Below are 16,827 nucleotides of genomic sequence, written 5' to 3' on the forward strand. Positions count from 1 at the left end.
AGGGTTTGAGATGTGAAATCATAGTTATACTTTTAAAGTGGGTTTTGGGGCATGACATATTCTCACTTTCGCTGTCCAAGGTTATGTTTTTTTAATAATAACTAAATTATTCTATTTCCCCGATCCACCCCCCCCCAAAAAAAAAAGAAAAAAAAAAAGGTGTTGATCGTAGTGACATGGCAAAGATGTGAGTGGGGGAGAAGACCAATTCCAAAGCCCATTGCAAGGGTAGAGACATCTGTGCCCTGTGTCTTTGCAAGGAAAACCTCCGAAAATGAAGTCTGAAGTGGAAGGGCAAACCCTCCTCACCTCTGGAACCTTAGCCAAGCTCAAGACTAGAGAGAAGAAATTCAAGCCCATCGCTGACCACGTTAATTCCGTGCATCACCTCCACGACCCAATCACCTTCCCCTTCAAATGGTCCTGGCGTGACGTCTCCATCAAGGTCCAGAACATGCGCCACCAGTACTTGGGCGTCAAGCAGAAGATTAGGGTTTCCAAGGATGAGTTCAACTGGAAAGATGGCGAGAATCACTGGGAAAATTTCTTGAAGTACAAGGAAGTGTTTGGGGATGTCGAGTTGGAGGCCAAGGAGAAGAAATTGGGTGGTGATGATGTTGGGATTTTTGACGACTCTGGTGTTTTGGGGTTGGGCTTTGGGATTGATTGTGAGGATTTGGATGAAGAGGATTGGGGGAGGATGGCACTGAGGGTGATTTTGGGGGGGGGGGGAGGGGAGAGGAGGGTCGATGAGTTGAGGTCCAAATCAGTTGTCTAGTTGGCCGGTGACCTGTAATCCACGTGGACTGATTTTTAAAAAAATATTTACTCTCTCACAAAATGGATAGCAGATTTACCCGAAATCTACCAAACGCCCCATATCCTTATTCTCTCTTGAACCGAGCCAAACCCAACCCCCAAATCCCTTCTTCTATCTTGAACCAACCCCAAATCCCTTCTTCACCCTTTAACCAAACCCCAAATCCCTTCTGCTCTCTTGAACCAAACCCTAACTCCTTTCACCTTCTTTCACAGCCACAATTCGCGAGGGGAGCTGGCAGTGAAAACGAGAGAGGTGGCCCGAGCTTAGAGGAGCTTTCAGAGGAGCTTTCCCAGGTATGAGTTCATTTGGGTTCTTATCGTTAAGGATCTAGGCTTCCTCATTTCTGTAACTGTTAGCTTAGTACTTGGTCTTTGAAATGTCGAAAAATTTTATCTAATCGGTTGACAGAAATTTGGCTAATTTTTTAAAAATATCGCCAATATTTCAGTATTTATCGGTATATTTAGCAATTTTCTGGGATTTTGCCGATATTTCCTACCAGTCCAGCCAGCGCACAGGATACAAAATCCTGGAAATTTACCGATGTTATTCGGTAATCTGATCATGATTTGCAGGCAAAGGTTGTGTTTTTCAGCCTGGCTCAAAAATCGTGGATTTTAGGGTTCGTGAAATTTAAATCCAATGGCACAAAAGCAAAGAGACCCTAGAACAGATCCAGAAAACACAGGGAGCCAAAAAAAAAGGCAATTTTTTTGGTTTTCCTTGGGAGTTTTGCATGGATTAAAAGAGGAATGAATTATTTTTCAAATAAAAAAAATAATATTTTTTTAAATATCGAGACATTTTGTATAAAAGTTATTTTTGTTAATTTTTATATCTATTTCATATTATTTATATATCAACTTCTAGTCATTTAAATTGAATAAAAAAATTATCAATTCATAATTTAATGGTAACATTGATTATTGACATCGATGATTGAACTGCTGTTAATTCGATGACATTATAAATATATATATATATATATATATATATATATATATATATATATATATAAATTTTTTTTTGTAACCGTGGATGTCTAGGCCAGCTTACGCGCACCTCGACTAATCCCACGGGGCCCTGAAGTTAATGATCGGGTAAAGCCTCCAGTGGCCCTGAGGGGACTCGAACTGGTGAACATTGGGGAGCAAACCCAAGGGTGGACCAACTGAGCTACCCCTTAGGGTTAAATTTACATATTATTAAAATAAAAAATAATTATAAAATTTAAAATACATATAAAATTTAAAACCAATAATATTTATTTATTTTTCATCTTTAATATTATTAAATTAATTCATGGATAAATATAAATTTATTAATGTTTTAAATTTGATTAAATAAAATATTTATAGTATTTAAATATGAACATACATATTAAAATTTGGGAGAAAATTCTATCATTAACTTTAACTATATTTTAAAAATTATATGTAACATAATTTAATATATATATTTTTTAAAATATTACATTATTTTATTTATATTATTTACATATTTATTATTATAAAAATTAAAAAAAAACAAATCATGCTTTGTTTTTTGTTTGTAGCATTTAGCTACAAAGCATGAGCACCGGAGTGTTGCCCTTGCTCTCTCACGCCTTGAACTTGGACAGTTGGGGTGACATCATCAAATGCCCAGTTGATAGACGAGAAGTGAGGTCGGGCAACTCAGACGGGATGTTGGCCATTAGCGGTCCAGCAATACGTGATCGGTTAAGGTGAAAGAGTGGGTCACTGCTCTGTGTATGTCTGAAGTCCCTGTTAGGGTTAACGCCAAATGGCCTTCTCAACGCCATCCCTCTTATCTTCCTGTTCCGCTTATAGACTTAATCCTCTTCTCTTCTCTCATCGCCGTCTCAGAATTAGGCTTTCTCATTCTCACTTGAAACCTAGATTTTTTTGCTGGTACCCTCTCTCTCTCGTATACGTTTGGTTGCTAAGAATTTGCCCCAAAATGGCAAACAAAATTTAATTTTTTAAACTTTCCGAGAAAACAAATGATAATAAATTTAAGTCAACATCACTGGCACATATTCATTCTAAAAATGATGGTGTTGCAGCAACTAAAAGGTAACGAGAAATAACAAATTCTCAACATCAAATGGGTTATAGATATTTTATAAACAAGCGTAATCTCCAAAGAATCCTTGAATTGAGGCCTAGTTTGGTTGCATAAGAATTGGAGAAGAGAAATGAAAGGAAATTGAAACCTTGTATTTTGCAACACCATCATTTTTAGAATGAATATGTGCCAGTGATGTTGATTTAAATTTATTATCGTTTGTTCTCTCGGAAAGTTTAAAAAATTAAATTTTGTTCGCCATTTTGGGTCAAATTCTTAACAACCTAACGTATACGAGAGAGAGAGGGTACCAGCAAAAAATCTAGGTTTCAAGTGAGAATGAGAAAGCCTAATTCTGAGACGGCGATGAGAGAAGAGAAGAGGATTAAGTCCATAAGCGGAGTAGGAAGATAAGAGGGATGACGTTGAGAAGGCCATTTGGCGTTTAACCCTAATAGGGACTTCAGACACAAAGAGAGCAGCGACCCACTCTTTCACCTTAACGGATCACGTATTGCTGGAACGCCAATGGCCAACATCTCGTCTGAGTTGCCCGACCTCACTTCTCGTCTATCAACGTGGCATTTGATGATGTCACCCCAACTGTCCAAGTTCAAGGCGTGAGAGAGCAAGGGCAACCACTCCGGTGCTCATGCTTTGTAGCTAAATGCTGCAAACAAAAAACAAAGCATGATTTGTTTTTTTTAAATTTTTATAATAATAAATATGTAAATAATATAAATAAAATAATGTAATATTTTAAAAAAAAAATATTAAAATTTTCATATAATTTTTAAAATATAGTTAAAGTTAATGAAAGTTAATGATAAAATTTTCTCCCAAATTTTAATATGTATGTTCATATTTAAATACTATAAATATTTTATTTAATAAAATTTAAAACATTAATGAATTTATATTTATCCATGAATTAATTTGATAATATAAAAGATGGAAAATAAATAAATATTATTGGTTTTAAATTTTATATGTATTTTAAATTTTATAATTATTTTTTATTTTAATAATATGTAAATTTAACCCTAAGGGGTAGCTCAGTTGGTCCGGCCTTGGGTTTGCTCCTAATGTTCACCAGTTCGAGTCCCCTCAGGGCCACTGGAGGCTTTACTCGATCATTAACTTCAGGGCCCTGTGGGATTAGTCGAGGTGCGCGTAAGCTGACCCAGACATTCACGGTTATTAAATAAAATATTTATAGTATTTAAATATGAACATACATATTAAAATTTGGGAGAAAATTCTATCATTAACTTCAACTATATTTTAAAAATTATATGTAACATAATTTAATATTTTTTTAAAAAATATTACATTATTTTATTTATATTATTTACATATTTATTATTATAAAAATTAAAAAAAAACAAATCATGCTTTATTTTTTGTTTGTAGCATTTAGCTACAAAGCATGAGCACCGGAGTGGTTGCCCTTGCTCTCTCACGCCTTGAACTTGGACAGTTGGGGTGACATCATCAAATGCCCCGTTGATAGACGAGAAGTGAGGTCGGGCAACTCAGACGGGATGTTGGCCGTTGGCGTTCCAGCAATACGTGATCCGTTAAGGTGAAAGAGCGGGTCGCTGCTCTCTGTGTGTCTGAAGTCCCTGTAAGGGTTAACGCCAAATGGCCTTCTTAACGCCATCCCTCTTATCTTCCTGTTCCGCTTATAGACTTAATCCTCTTCTCTTCTCTCATTGCTGTCTCAGAATTAGGCTTTCTCATTCTCACTTGAAACCTAGATTTTTTGCTGGTACCCTCTCTCTCTCTCATATACGTTTGGTTGTTAAGAATTTGACCCAACATGGCAAACAAAATTTAATTTTTTAAACTTTCCGAGAAAACAAACGATAATAAATTTAAGTCAACATCATTGACATATATTCATTCTAAAAATGATGGTGTTGCAAAATACAACGTTTCAATTTCCTTTCATTTCTCTTCTCCAATTCTTGTGCAACCAAATTGGGCCTCAGTTCAAGGATTCTTTGGAGATTACGCTTGTTTATGAAATATCTATAACCCATTTGATGTTGAGAATTTGTTATTTCTCGTTACCTTTCAGTTGCTGCAACACCATCATTTTTAGAATGAATATGTGCCAGTGATGTTGACTTAAATTTATTATCGTTTGTTTTATCGGAAAGTTTAAAAAATTAAATTTTGTTCGCCATTTTGGGGCAAATTCTTAGCAACCAAACGTATACAAGAGAGAGAGAGGGTACCAGCAAAAAATCTAGGTTTCAAAGTGAGAATGAGAAAGCCTAATTCTGAGACGGCGATGAGAGAAGAGAAGAGGATTGAGTTTATAAGCGGAGCAGGAAGATAAGAGGGATGGCATTGAGAAGGCCATTTGGCGTTAACCCTAACAGGGACTTCAGACACACAGAGAGCAATGACCCGTTCTTTCACCTTAACGGATCACGTATTGCTGGAACGCCAACGGCCAACATCTCGTCTGAATTGCCCGACCTCACTTCTCGTCTATCAACGGGGCATTTGATGATGTCACCCCAACTGTCCAAGTTCAAGGCGCGAGAGAGCAACGACAACCACTCCAGTGCTCATGCTTTGTAGTTAAATGCTGTAAACAAAAAACAAAACATGATTTGTTTTTTTAAAATTTTTATAATAATAAATATGTAAATAATATAAATAAAATAATGTAATATTTTTAAAAAAAATATTAAATTATGTTACATATAATTTTTAAAATATAGTTAAAGTTAATGATAGAATTTTCTCCCAAATTTTAATATGTATGTTCATATTTAAATACTATAAATATTTTATTTAATCAAATTTAAAACATTAATAAATTTATATTTATCCATGAATTAATTTGATAATATTAAAGAGGTGCGCGTAAGCTGACCCAGACATCCACAGTTATTATATATATATATATATATATATATATATTTTTTTTTTTTTTTATAACCGTGGATGTCTAGGCCAGCTTACGCACACCTCGACTAATCCTACGGGACCCTGAAGTTAATGACCGGGTAAAGCCTCCAATGGCCCTGAGGGGACTCGAACTGGTGAACATTGGGGAGTAAACCCAAGGCTGGACCAATTGAGCTACCCCTTAGGGTTAAATTTACATATTATTAAAATAAAAAATAATTATAAAATTTAAAACCAATAATATTTATTTATTTTCCATCTTTAATATTATTAAATTAATTCATGGATAAATATAAATTTATTAATGTTTTAAATTTTATTAAATAAAATATTTATAGTATTTAAATATGAACATATATTAAAATTTGGGAGAAAATTCTATCATTAACTTTAACTATATTTTAAAAATTATATGTAACATAATTTAATATTTTTTTATAAAAATATTACATTATTTTATTTATAATATTTACATATTTATTATTATAAAAATTTTAAAAAAACAAATCATGCTTTGTTTTTTGTTTGCAGCATTTAGCTACAAAGCATGAGCATCGGTTGCCCTTGCTCTCTCACGCCTTGAACTTGGACAGTTGGGGTGACATCATCAAATGCCCCGTTGATAGACGAGAAGTGAGGTCGGGCAACTCAGACGGGATGTTGGCTGTTGACGTTTCAGCAATACGTGATCCGTTAAGGTGAAAGAGTGGGTCGCTGCTCTCTGTGTGTCTGAAGTCCCTGTTAGGGTTAACGCCCAATGGCCTTCTCAACGCCATCCCTCTTATCTTCCTGCTCCGCTTATAGACTTAATCCTCTTCTCTTCTCTCATCGCCGTCTCAGAATTAGACTTTCTCATTCTCACTTGAAACCTAGATTTTTTGCTGGTACCCTCTCTCTCTCTCATATACGTTTGGTTGTTAAGAATTTGACCCAAAATGGCGAACAAAATTTAATTTTTTAAACTTTATGAGAAAACAAACGATAATAAATTTAAGTCAACATCATTGACATATATTCATTCTAAAAATGATGGTTTTGCAAAATACAAGGTTTCAATTTCCTTTCATTTCTCTTCTCCAATTCTTGTGCAACCAACTGGGCCTCAGTTCAAGGATTCTTTGGAGATTACGCTTGTTTCTGAAATGTCTATAACCCATTTGATGTTGAGAATTTGTTATTTCTCGTTACCTTTCAGTTGCTGCTAGAGAGAATGACGTTTTTACTTCACCAGAGACAGCAAAGTCCTTTGATTTTACTTCAGAAGAAAGGATATATAATTGGTATTTCATTTCTCGATAACTGTGTCCTATATTTTTCATTTGTTTATTTATTTATATTTTATTTGTGTGGGTTTGTATTTGCGTCATTTGATGAAAGTGATGATCATGCTAATTCTGTTAGCCTCAAATGTAGGTTTAGATCTTATACTTCCATTTATTTTTCATGGTGATTCTATTTTTTACTGGTGGATGGCTTGCTTTTCATAGTGCTTCTGAGGGTATATGTTTATTTGTTCATGTAATCTCAGCGATTGTTTTGCATTAATGTGTAATTCTTGGATGTTAGGTGGGACTCTCAAGGATATTTTAAGCCAAATTTGGACCGGGGAAGTGATCCTTTTGTCATTTCGATGCCTCCTCCTAATGTTACTGGTTCACTGCACATGGGGCATGCGATGTTTGTGACTCTTGAGGTTGTGGAAATGGTTTCTGAGCACCTGATAAATGAGTTGATGTTTTTACTTTATTGCCACGCTACTGCATCTAAATCTGAACTGCTTGCTTTGGCACTGTGGCTACCTCTCAAATGTTTGGATATTTCCTTGATTATCTTGCAATGTTCTAGATATTTTAGTGAACTGGATCAAGTACCATACTTTTAATTTGATGCTTTTCTCATGAATTTGTTCTCCAAGATACATGCTAATAGCATCTTTATTGGCTGATGTATCAGTGAATTGTGCATATGTTCAAATTTTGCTACATTTGAAAGCTCAAGAATAACTGATTCGTGGATTTTTAAATTTTCTTTTACATTAAGAATCAAGCATGTAATGGTTTAAATCATTATTTAAATGATGGTTTAAATAATGTTGAAATTACATATTAAGTTCTTAAATTCTTCTCTTGACATTTCATGGCATTATGTTTAGTAGCTTAATCATTAGATAGGCTTGATATGTTGAATGTTCTAAATAATGCCTTGAAATGTTCTACATAATCATTTATTGGCATTCTATTTTACTAGTTTTAGTGATGCTGTGTCCCTTTATATGTTTTTGTGATTTACTTTGATAGGATATCATGGTTAGATACCATCGGATGAAAGGAAGACCTACACTCTGGATTCCCGGGACTGATCATGCTGGTATTGCGACTCAGGTTTGTTCCTCACCGAAATGCTATATTTCATATCACCGTTGCTCTATTTTAGGTTGCAATACCCAAAAACTTTTCATCTTTCTGAATCCTCCATCAACCATATTGGTAGGGCAATTTTTTCTTTGAGGGGATGTTTGGAAAGCTAGAATAAAGAATGGTAATGGGAAATCCTGTCCATTTCCCATTTATCACTGCATTGGTATAGTTATTAGAAATGAGAATAAGAATCAAAGGAAGCCAAAATCCCCTCTTATAATGATTTTGATTCCTTGGTATTGTGATTCACCTCCATTCCCAAATCTTTTAATTTTTTTTTTATAGACAAAAGCTTGTATTAAGAAGCACAAAAAAAAAGAAAAGGTGGGGGGGGGGGGGGGGGGGGGGGGGATTGTACTCAACGTATACAGGTAGTATACACAAAAAAAACAACCCATGCGCCAAAAAAGAAAGAGGAAACCTAGAAAAGAGCAAGACTAGCCACAATAAAGAGACTCTAGAAAATTTAGATGAGAGAGGATCTCCAAATCTAGCAATTGTTTAGACCACTCCTCAAGGGATCTGAGAAAAAGAACCCTTAGCCTTTGGTCCGACAATTCTTCATCTTTGAAGATCCTTCGGTTGCGCTCTCCCCAAATACTCCAAAATAAGCAAATCGAAGCCAGCTGCCAAAGTACTCTTTTCTTCTTCCCTAGTCCCTCGAATTTCTATTCTAGGAGAAAATTTCTCATTGAAGTCGGGAGTACCCAAACCAAACCAAACCAACAGTTGTTAACAACAATGTCCAAAGTTGTTTTGTCCTATCACAATGAATCAAAATATGATCAGCTGACTTTTCACTATCTTTACAAATACTACATCTATTAACCAAGCGCCATCCCCTCTTCATCAACATATCTACAATTAATATCTTCCCCCACATTGCTTCCCAAGCAAAAAAATGAGTTTTGAGAGGAGCGCCTAATCCCCAAACCTCTTTTGCTGGAAATAAAAGATTGTTCTCAGCCCTTAGAGAAATATAATAAGACTTGATACTATACTTTTCCTTCCCATCATTTTTCCAAATTAAAGTGTCCTCTTCTTGCACTTTTGAAGAAGAGATGCGTTCCAAATAATGAGACACCTCCTCTAGCTCCCAATCTTGGAAGGGTCTACTAAAAGAAACCTCCTAACCTCCACCTCTATCCCCTCCCCTTCCTCGTAAATTTTCCACTGTTGCATTCTTGTGGGAAGAAAAGCTTGAAAAGAGTTGGGTAAACATCTTTCAACTTAATCTTCCCAGCCCAACTATCCCACCAAAATCTTGTGCATCTACTGTTTCCAATGCAGATGCTGGTTCTAAGAGTGAACTTTTCCCAAGCTTTTTTAATGTCTTTCCAAAGACTTAGCTCATAAGAATCCCTCACCTCTCTAGTGGTCCAACACCCCTCCACCTCCCCAAATCTTCCAAGAATGACTTTTCTCCAATGACCTTCCCTCTCAAGGGAAAATCTCTATAACCATTTGCCTAACAAGGCTTGATTAAGGCCCTCCAAGTGCCTTAGCCCCAATCCTCCATGCTTCTTATCCTTACAAATCTTTGCCCAATTTACTGAGTGAAACTTCCTCCTCTCTTCCATCTCCCCCCACAAAAAGTTCCTTTGAATTCTATCTAGTCTAGTTATCACTTTCTTAGGGATTACAAAGAGTGACATTGATGTGGATGAATCTCCAAAATATATATTAAGAAAGGGAATTAGTATTAGTTGCAATTAAAATAAGATTAATATTTACTTGGAATTAAATTAAGATTGATATTTGTTAGAGTCTAATTAGGATTAGCTAGTTGAGTTATATTATAATTAGAATTTGAGTCATGATAGGTTATTAAAGTTCTAATAGACTTTGGATGTTATAATTAGAATTAGAATCATAATAGGTTATTAGAGTCCTAGTAGACTTTGAATTTCTTAGAGAAGCTTATAAATAGGCTAATCAATGTAAATCAAAGGGATGATTGATATTAATAATATTATGTTTTCTTTTATTGCAAGGTTACAACCCTCAATGGTGAGACTCCATTGATTTTCTTTTAGGTGAGACTCTTAGAAGGCGTTAGTGAGATTTTAAGGTTTTCGATCTTTTCTTTGTTGTTTTTTTCTTTCTCTCTATTTCTTATCTTATATTTTTCTTTACCATGAAATTTATTCCTCGTTTCTCTTCTTACACCCTAAAAATAAAACCTTAGCCCACCTACCCTTGAGTGTAGGCAACCATCCTAGAGTTGTCCTACATTAGACATAAAATAGATCGGGAGGCTTGAGAGAGTACTTTTTATAAGGACGAGTCTTCCTCCTTTGGATAGATACTGTTTTTTTCCATGCAGCCAATTTCCTCTTGAATCTCTCCTCTGTTACATCCCAAACACCAATTGATCTATGCGGGGCTCTAAGGGGTAAACCTAGATAAGAAGTAGGAAATCTCCCCACTTTGCATCCAAACAGGACAATAGCGTTGTCCACATCCTCCATGCCCCCTATTGGAATGATTTCACTTTTTTGCAAATTTATCTTGAGTCCTAAAACCAACTCGAAACAATTGGCAATCCACTTCCAATATTCTAGTTGATCTTCATCATCCTCACAAAAAAGGAGAGTATCGTTTGCGAGTAATAAATGAGAAACTTGAACCCTTTCTTCCCCTCTACCTTCTATCTTTACACCCTTAATAAAACCTCCCTCCTTAGCCTTAGCAATTAATCTGTTGAAAGCTTCAATAATAAAAACAAACAGTGAAGGTGAGAGTGGGTCCGTCTGCCTCAGCCCCCAATTCTATTATCACATGCCAAATGCACCGAAAGAGTCAATGCCTCTTCAACTTCCACATTTTTGGCTACAATGTTATGATCCAGTATCGGATTTCATTGTGTTTTGTTTTACCCCAAAACTTCTGAGGTGGTGCATGTTCTTTGTTCTTTCTTTATTAATACATGAAGCTGAATGTATTATGTATGTTTATGGTAAGTTTAACCCATTTTTCTTTTCAGGTGGTATCTCATATTCCAAATTCTCTTGTTTGCACTAATTTTTATTTTTAATCATTTACATTTATTTATTTATTTGCTCAGTTGGTTGTGGAAAGAATGCTTGCATCTGAAGGAATAAAAAGGGCTGAATTGAGTAGAGATGAGTTCACAAAGCGAGTTTGGGAGTGGAAAGAGAAGTATATCTTGCTGTCCCTCCCCATTTGATATTCTTTATGCTATTTATGGTTTTCAATTGTGTATTCCTATCTCCTGTTGCATAGCATTATGTTGCACCATGCATCTCTCTCTCTCATCCATTCCTCCCTCCTATCTCTGTTTGTTTGTTGTTCTTAGCAGTCATTATGTGTTATAAAAGCCCAAAAGTCCCACTACAAGGATGTGCTTACATGTATTTTTGTGTGTTGGTTTATAAACACATGTTAGAAATGTTCTTGTTGATAGATAAAATGGACAAAAAGTTTAAAGGGCCTACCTAACAGGATGTGGAGAAGAGTAAAATAGTTTAAATAACATCTTGAAGTTCAGAAAAAAAATTGTTCCTCTTTCTTTGAAGTTTAGGATTATAACATATATATATATATATATATATAAGACTACTCTTGAGTACATGCAAAAGGAAAAAAAAATAAAAAGATACAACTTTGCAAACAATCACTATCCTGAAAATAGAAAAAGTAAAAACTAAATTAGAAACATTGACTTAGCTGATTCTATCCCCTAATTTACTCTACTAAATCAAATCACTATGTTCCATTTACAACACTAAATAAACTCTCCCACATGTTTTATGATTTTCGACACATCTATTAGGAGAAAATATTGGAAGTAGAACACTGAAGTATTTGCACAATATTTTATTGTTAATCTTGTAGATAATTGTTTTTGTTGTTGCTAGTATTGATATTGTTGTTATCTTGGTCTATATTGCAAAGACTATATTTCACAAATTAGAAGTAGAAAATTCCTACTGGTGTAAAGCAGAAATGTACTATCAAATGATAGATTTTTCTTTTTTGATAGGTAAGATCAATGAATATATGTATATATATATAAAAAGGCGCCAAAACAACATCCCCAAGTATACACTGGTCGCCCAATGACTCACCTAAAAAGGAGAGGGAGAGAAACAAAAAAAACACCAGCCCTCACTTAGAACCTAGCCAATCAATAAAACTAACAAGGGAAATAGGCCCCATATCTACATACGCCTTAAACCAAGACTAAAAATTACAAACAATAGAATTTTTCATTCTATGGATTGAAATCTCTGCATTATCAAATGCCAGCAAGTTCCTTTCTTTCCACACCATCCAAAAAATACATAGGGGGGCTAACTTCCAAGCCTTTTTGTGGGCTTTACCCACAAAGGAACTATGTTGCCCAAGGAGTGTCTCCTTAACCGTGAAGGAGAGAACCTAAGCTACACCAAAGAGAGAAAAGAGCAATTGTCATAGAATCCAGGTCTTTGCATAGTGAGGAAGAATGTGATCAATAGTTTCTTTTTTAGAGTGGTAGAAAAAACATCTGTTTGCCAAAAAAACCCCCTCCTTTAGACTTGATCCAAAGTTAAGACTCTCCCCCATGTTGCCTCCCATGTGAAAAAAGCCGTCTTAAGTGGCACACAAGATCTCTATGATTGGGGTCCAAAGCATGGTAGAGAGATTTAATCGAAAAGCTCCCGCTCTTCGATCCTGTCCACACCACCTTATCATCATCATCCCTATACACCCTATTTCCTTGGAGCTTCATTCGAAAGCGCTCCACACTTTTCACCTCCCAATCATTAAATGACTTAGAGAAATGTAGAACCCACCTACCCCTTTTATCTTTAGAATTCCAAATTTTTGCCACTCGTTCCTCTTTGGAAATGGCAAGGGCGAACAAGGAAGGGAAGAAAACACAAAGTGGCTCGTCTCTACATTGCTTGTCCTTCCAAAATCTCACCCTCTGACCATTTCCCACTGAGAGAAATTCTGCTGCTCGACAAATCCCACTCCTTTCTTATGATTTTCCAAAGGCTAACACTATAATTGTCTTTCACCTCAAATGAAAACAATGCTATTTGGAAAAGGTCATGCTTCCTTCACAAGTTAACTAGTGGTAACAACTCTCCTAGTAAGAGACATATTTTCATTTTGTGTACTTTGGTACATATTTTCCTTCACCAAGTGGAGCTTTCCTACTAAAAGTTGTAAGTGGTTTTTTTTTTTTTTTGGTCCTTTTAAATAGGAGAAAAAAAGGAATGGAAATTCAGCCAATAAATAGGAAATAATGATCTAGATGCATTAAAAAGGCAAGTGATGGGGTGATGTTGGTTTGACTTTCCACTCAAATCAAAGGAAAAAAAATACACAAAATAAGGAAAGAAGAGAGATAAAGAGAGATACACTTAGAAACAAAGAGAGAAGACGAGAGAGATGAGGTAGAGAAACATGAGAGACAAGGCAGAAAACCTGCAACCCAAGAAATAGAAAGGTGGGGGCCCTGATGAAAGCAAAAGCAGATTGAAACAATGAAGACTATCTTCTCTTCCTTTAATCTGTTTCTGTTGGAGTAAGCTTATGGAAGAAGATGGGCTTGATTTTAAAATTAGGATAAATATTCAAGTTAGCAATGGTATGAAATATGAATGCTAAATTCTAGTGGGATAGATGAGTGGTTGAGAGCCCCTTCAAAGTGGTTTTACCCTTGCCTTTTGATTTAGCCTTTAACAATGATGTTATGGTAATATACTCGTGGGAATGAGAGAAGGAATGGATGCTATTGGTAAGGCACTTTCAGGATTGGAAAATGGATGTGGCAGTTCATTTTTTTCAAGCCCATTTATTCAATGAGAGTGCTAAGAGTAGGGGTTGATAGCTTACAATGGAAAGAAGATAGGAAAGGAAACTTTTGTATCAAGTTCTACATGGTTCTTTATGTGGTGGGAACAAAGAGTTCCTAGATAAGAAATTTGGAGGTCTCATGCCCCGTTGAGAACTTGTGTTTTTTTTTTTTTTTTCTTTTGCATTGGAAGCAGTTTGGGGGAAGATTCTAACCATAGATATCCTCATGAGAAGAGGGTGGATAATGGTAAATAGATGTAGCCTTTGCGAAGTGAAGAAACAACACCACATCCTAATCCATTATGATAGGACAAAAAAGTTATGAAATCTTATTTTGGCAATTTTTGGGTTGAAGTGGGTGCTTCCAAGACTTAGTGAAAAACCTTATCTTAGTGTGGAAGGCCAAGGGGATGGAGAAAAGGCAAAGGAAGATTTGGTGCATGATTCCCTTATGTTTATTTTGGTTCATGCGGAAAGAGCATAATCAAATGATCTTTTGTGAGGAAGTGTTGTTAGATCAGAGATTTAAGGAGACCTTTTTGAAATCCTTGTTGGAGTGGTCTCGGGATGCAATGTGGATGAAGATCTTCACAATGTTCAATTTTTTAGATAGCCTCAAATGTAAATAGATAGGTCTTCTTCTGGGCTGTCTTGTCAGTTTTTTCTGTCTTTATTTTAGCCTTTTGTATACCACCTATGGACCTGGGGCGCGCCTCTTTTTATTGGGCATTGTTTTCTTAATATATTATCTATTTGCCTATAAAAAATACGGTGGAAGAGGAATGCAAGGAATTTTTAGGACAAATGGAGTACTTTGGAGGCAATGTTGGATTTAATTTGGTTATGTTTAGGAAGTCTTTTTGAAAACAATTTTGAAAAATAGTTTTTTGGAACAGTTCTTAAAAAATAGTTTTCAAAAATAAAATTGTGTTTGGAAAGTAGATTTGAAAAACAGTTTTTTGTTATCAAAAACAAGAAAACATGGTTGGTTAAGTTAATAGAAATAGTTTAATAAAACTAGTAAAGTAAAAAACTTGTTTGGAAGCTGTTTTTAAACTGAGTGTTTTCTTCAATTAACTTGATGTTGTAAATATGAATACTTTATAGGTTTATACTTAATTAAAACAGAAAAATATTGTGTCAATTTTTAAAATTACATGCATCCTTTTTAAATGATTTCAAATTTTCTAAAACAAATCTTTATCTTGTAAACATGTCTATTTACATTCAATTTTTAATATTTTATTTACGTATATGGTAAACGCTTCAATCATTTGGGAAACATTTTTTACCATAAACATAAATGTTACACCCATGACCAATAAGTAGAAGATGGCATGGGCCAAAATTAAGGTAAAAAATACTAAAACTGAAAGAACTGATAAAGAAATTGAAAAAGCTCACTGGACCATAGTCAAAACTGATTTCACATTAATCTAACTCTTTTGTTTAATCAGCGTGTAATTACTAGGGAACTATGGATCCTGCACCTCCTGGTATCAAAATGCAGAGTGTTTCTCCATTCCCGAATCATATATAGAGGGAATTTATTTTAGACTGATATGGAGAGATTAGAATTTTTCCAAAACAATCATTATTGAAATCAAACATTGCAATCAAAAGCTTTCAATTAGTAAAAGTGTCTGTCACAATCATACTGCTTGAATTAAACCTTGGTCCCTGATTCATGCAACTATCCATTCTATTTGCCATTTTCCTCCTATTAAAATTGGTCTCTTCCTCCAATTTATTCACCAAATGCACAGCCTGATACATATAGGAACCAATTATTGTTTCATCTCTATAATCACATACACATCTGTGTAGCTAAAACATATGCCAAGAAGACATACAAAAAATACCCATATTTCCTCTTATCATTGGTATAGTGCAAGTATAAAACTTGGTCCTTCATCAATGCATTTAACAAGCATCCTCAAAAGGAGGGGGTTGGGGCAGCTTCTTCAGTCAGATTTGCTGCACTTTTTCCTGCTTTACTATGCTTGGTTCAGAATATCTTCTATCTTTGCCACCAGATCCTTCATCTTGATATCAATCTTTTCATGTTTAAGCTTTAGTTTCCTTGCATCCATCTTATCCATATGATTATTTTTCTTCTCCTTTCCACCATTTCTTTGTCCTTCCTTACTCTTACCATCCTTGTCTCTCTTCTTTTTCTGCATCACCATGTTTCTCTTTCTTTTCATGTTTGTCCTTCTCTTCCCTATGGCTTCATTCTTACCTGAATCTGCTGTCTCTCCCATATTTAAACCAAATGCTGCAGATTTTGACTTATTGAGCTTGCTTCCTACATTTTGAAAAAGAAAAATAAGTATAGTGACAAAGATTGCTAGTAAAATTCATGGCAGTGGAGCATACCAAATAAATAAAAGTTAAATTTGTGATGATTGATTGTATTAATTTGATCACTATGGTCAAAATTAGTTTTTCTTCACTGATGTTATATGCATTTTAACTGCCTTGAACTATACATATCAGTAACATAAAGACTAAAATTTCTTTAGAATTCCATGATGTGAAATGGGTTTTCCCAGAAACTGTAAAGGAGGTTTTAGCTAGTTGGAGGGGACCGTTTGTGGGAAAGAAAAGGAAAAAGATATGGGCTGCCATTCCGTTGTGTATTTTTTGGACGGTGTGGAAGGAGAGGAATAGATTAGCTTTTAGGGGGGGGATTTTGAATGTTCAAAAGTTAAAGAATTTTTTTGTTTGTAATTTGTGGAGTTGGGCCAAATTGTATGTAGGAGAGGAGGCGTTCTC

The 16,827-nt window shown here is 35.1% G+C and overlaps 1 protein-coding gene across 2 annotated transcripts in view; it reads left to right on the forward strand.

The window, feature by feature from the left end:
- Window positions 1-771: 771 nt before the first annotated feature.
- LOC117928051 (valine--tRNA ligase, chloroplastic/mitochondrial 2-like) overlaps window positions 772-16,827 on the forward strand; it is a 71,742-nt gene continuing 55,686 nt past the window's right edge. Inside the window, exons 1-6 of one of the 2 annotated variants that reach the window (XM_034847817.1) lie at window positions 772-1,116; window positions 6,353-6,705; window positions 7,017-7,101; window positions 7,388-7,514; window positions 8,119-8,202; window positions 11,306-11,400. In XM_034847817.1, the coding sequence (XP_034703708.1) occupies window positions 6,579-6,705; window positions 7,017-7,101; window positions 7,388-7,514; window positions 8,119-8,202; window positions 11,306-11,400 (518 nt within the window). In that variant the 5' untranslated portion in view covers window positions 772-1,116; window positions 6,353-6,578. Of the gene's footprint in view, window positions 1,117-4,301; window positions 4,665-6,352; window positions 6,706-7,016; window positions 7,102-7,387; window positions 7,515-8,118; window positions 8,203-11,305; window positions 11,401-16,827 lie in introns of those variants that run through there. The other variant, XM_034847818.1, reaches the window with a different exon arrangement.

Source organism: Vitis riparia, chromosome 13 (assembly GCF_004353265.1).
Source record: "Vitis riparia cultivar Riparia Gloire de Montpellier isolate 1030 chromosome 13, EGFV_Vit.rip_1.0, whole genome shotgun sequence".
Lineage (NCBI taxonomy): Eukaryota > Viridiplantae > Streptophyta > Magnoliopsida > Vitales > Vitaceae > Vitis > Vitis riparia.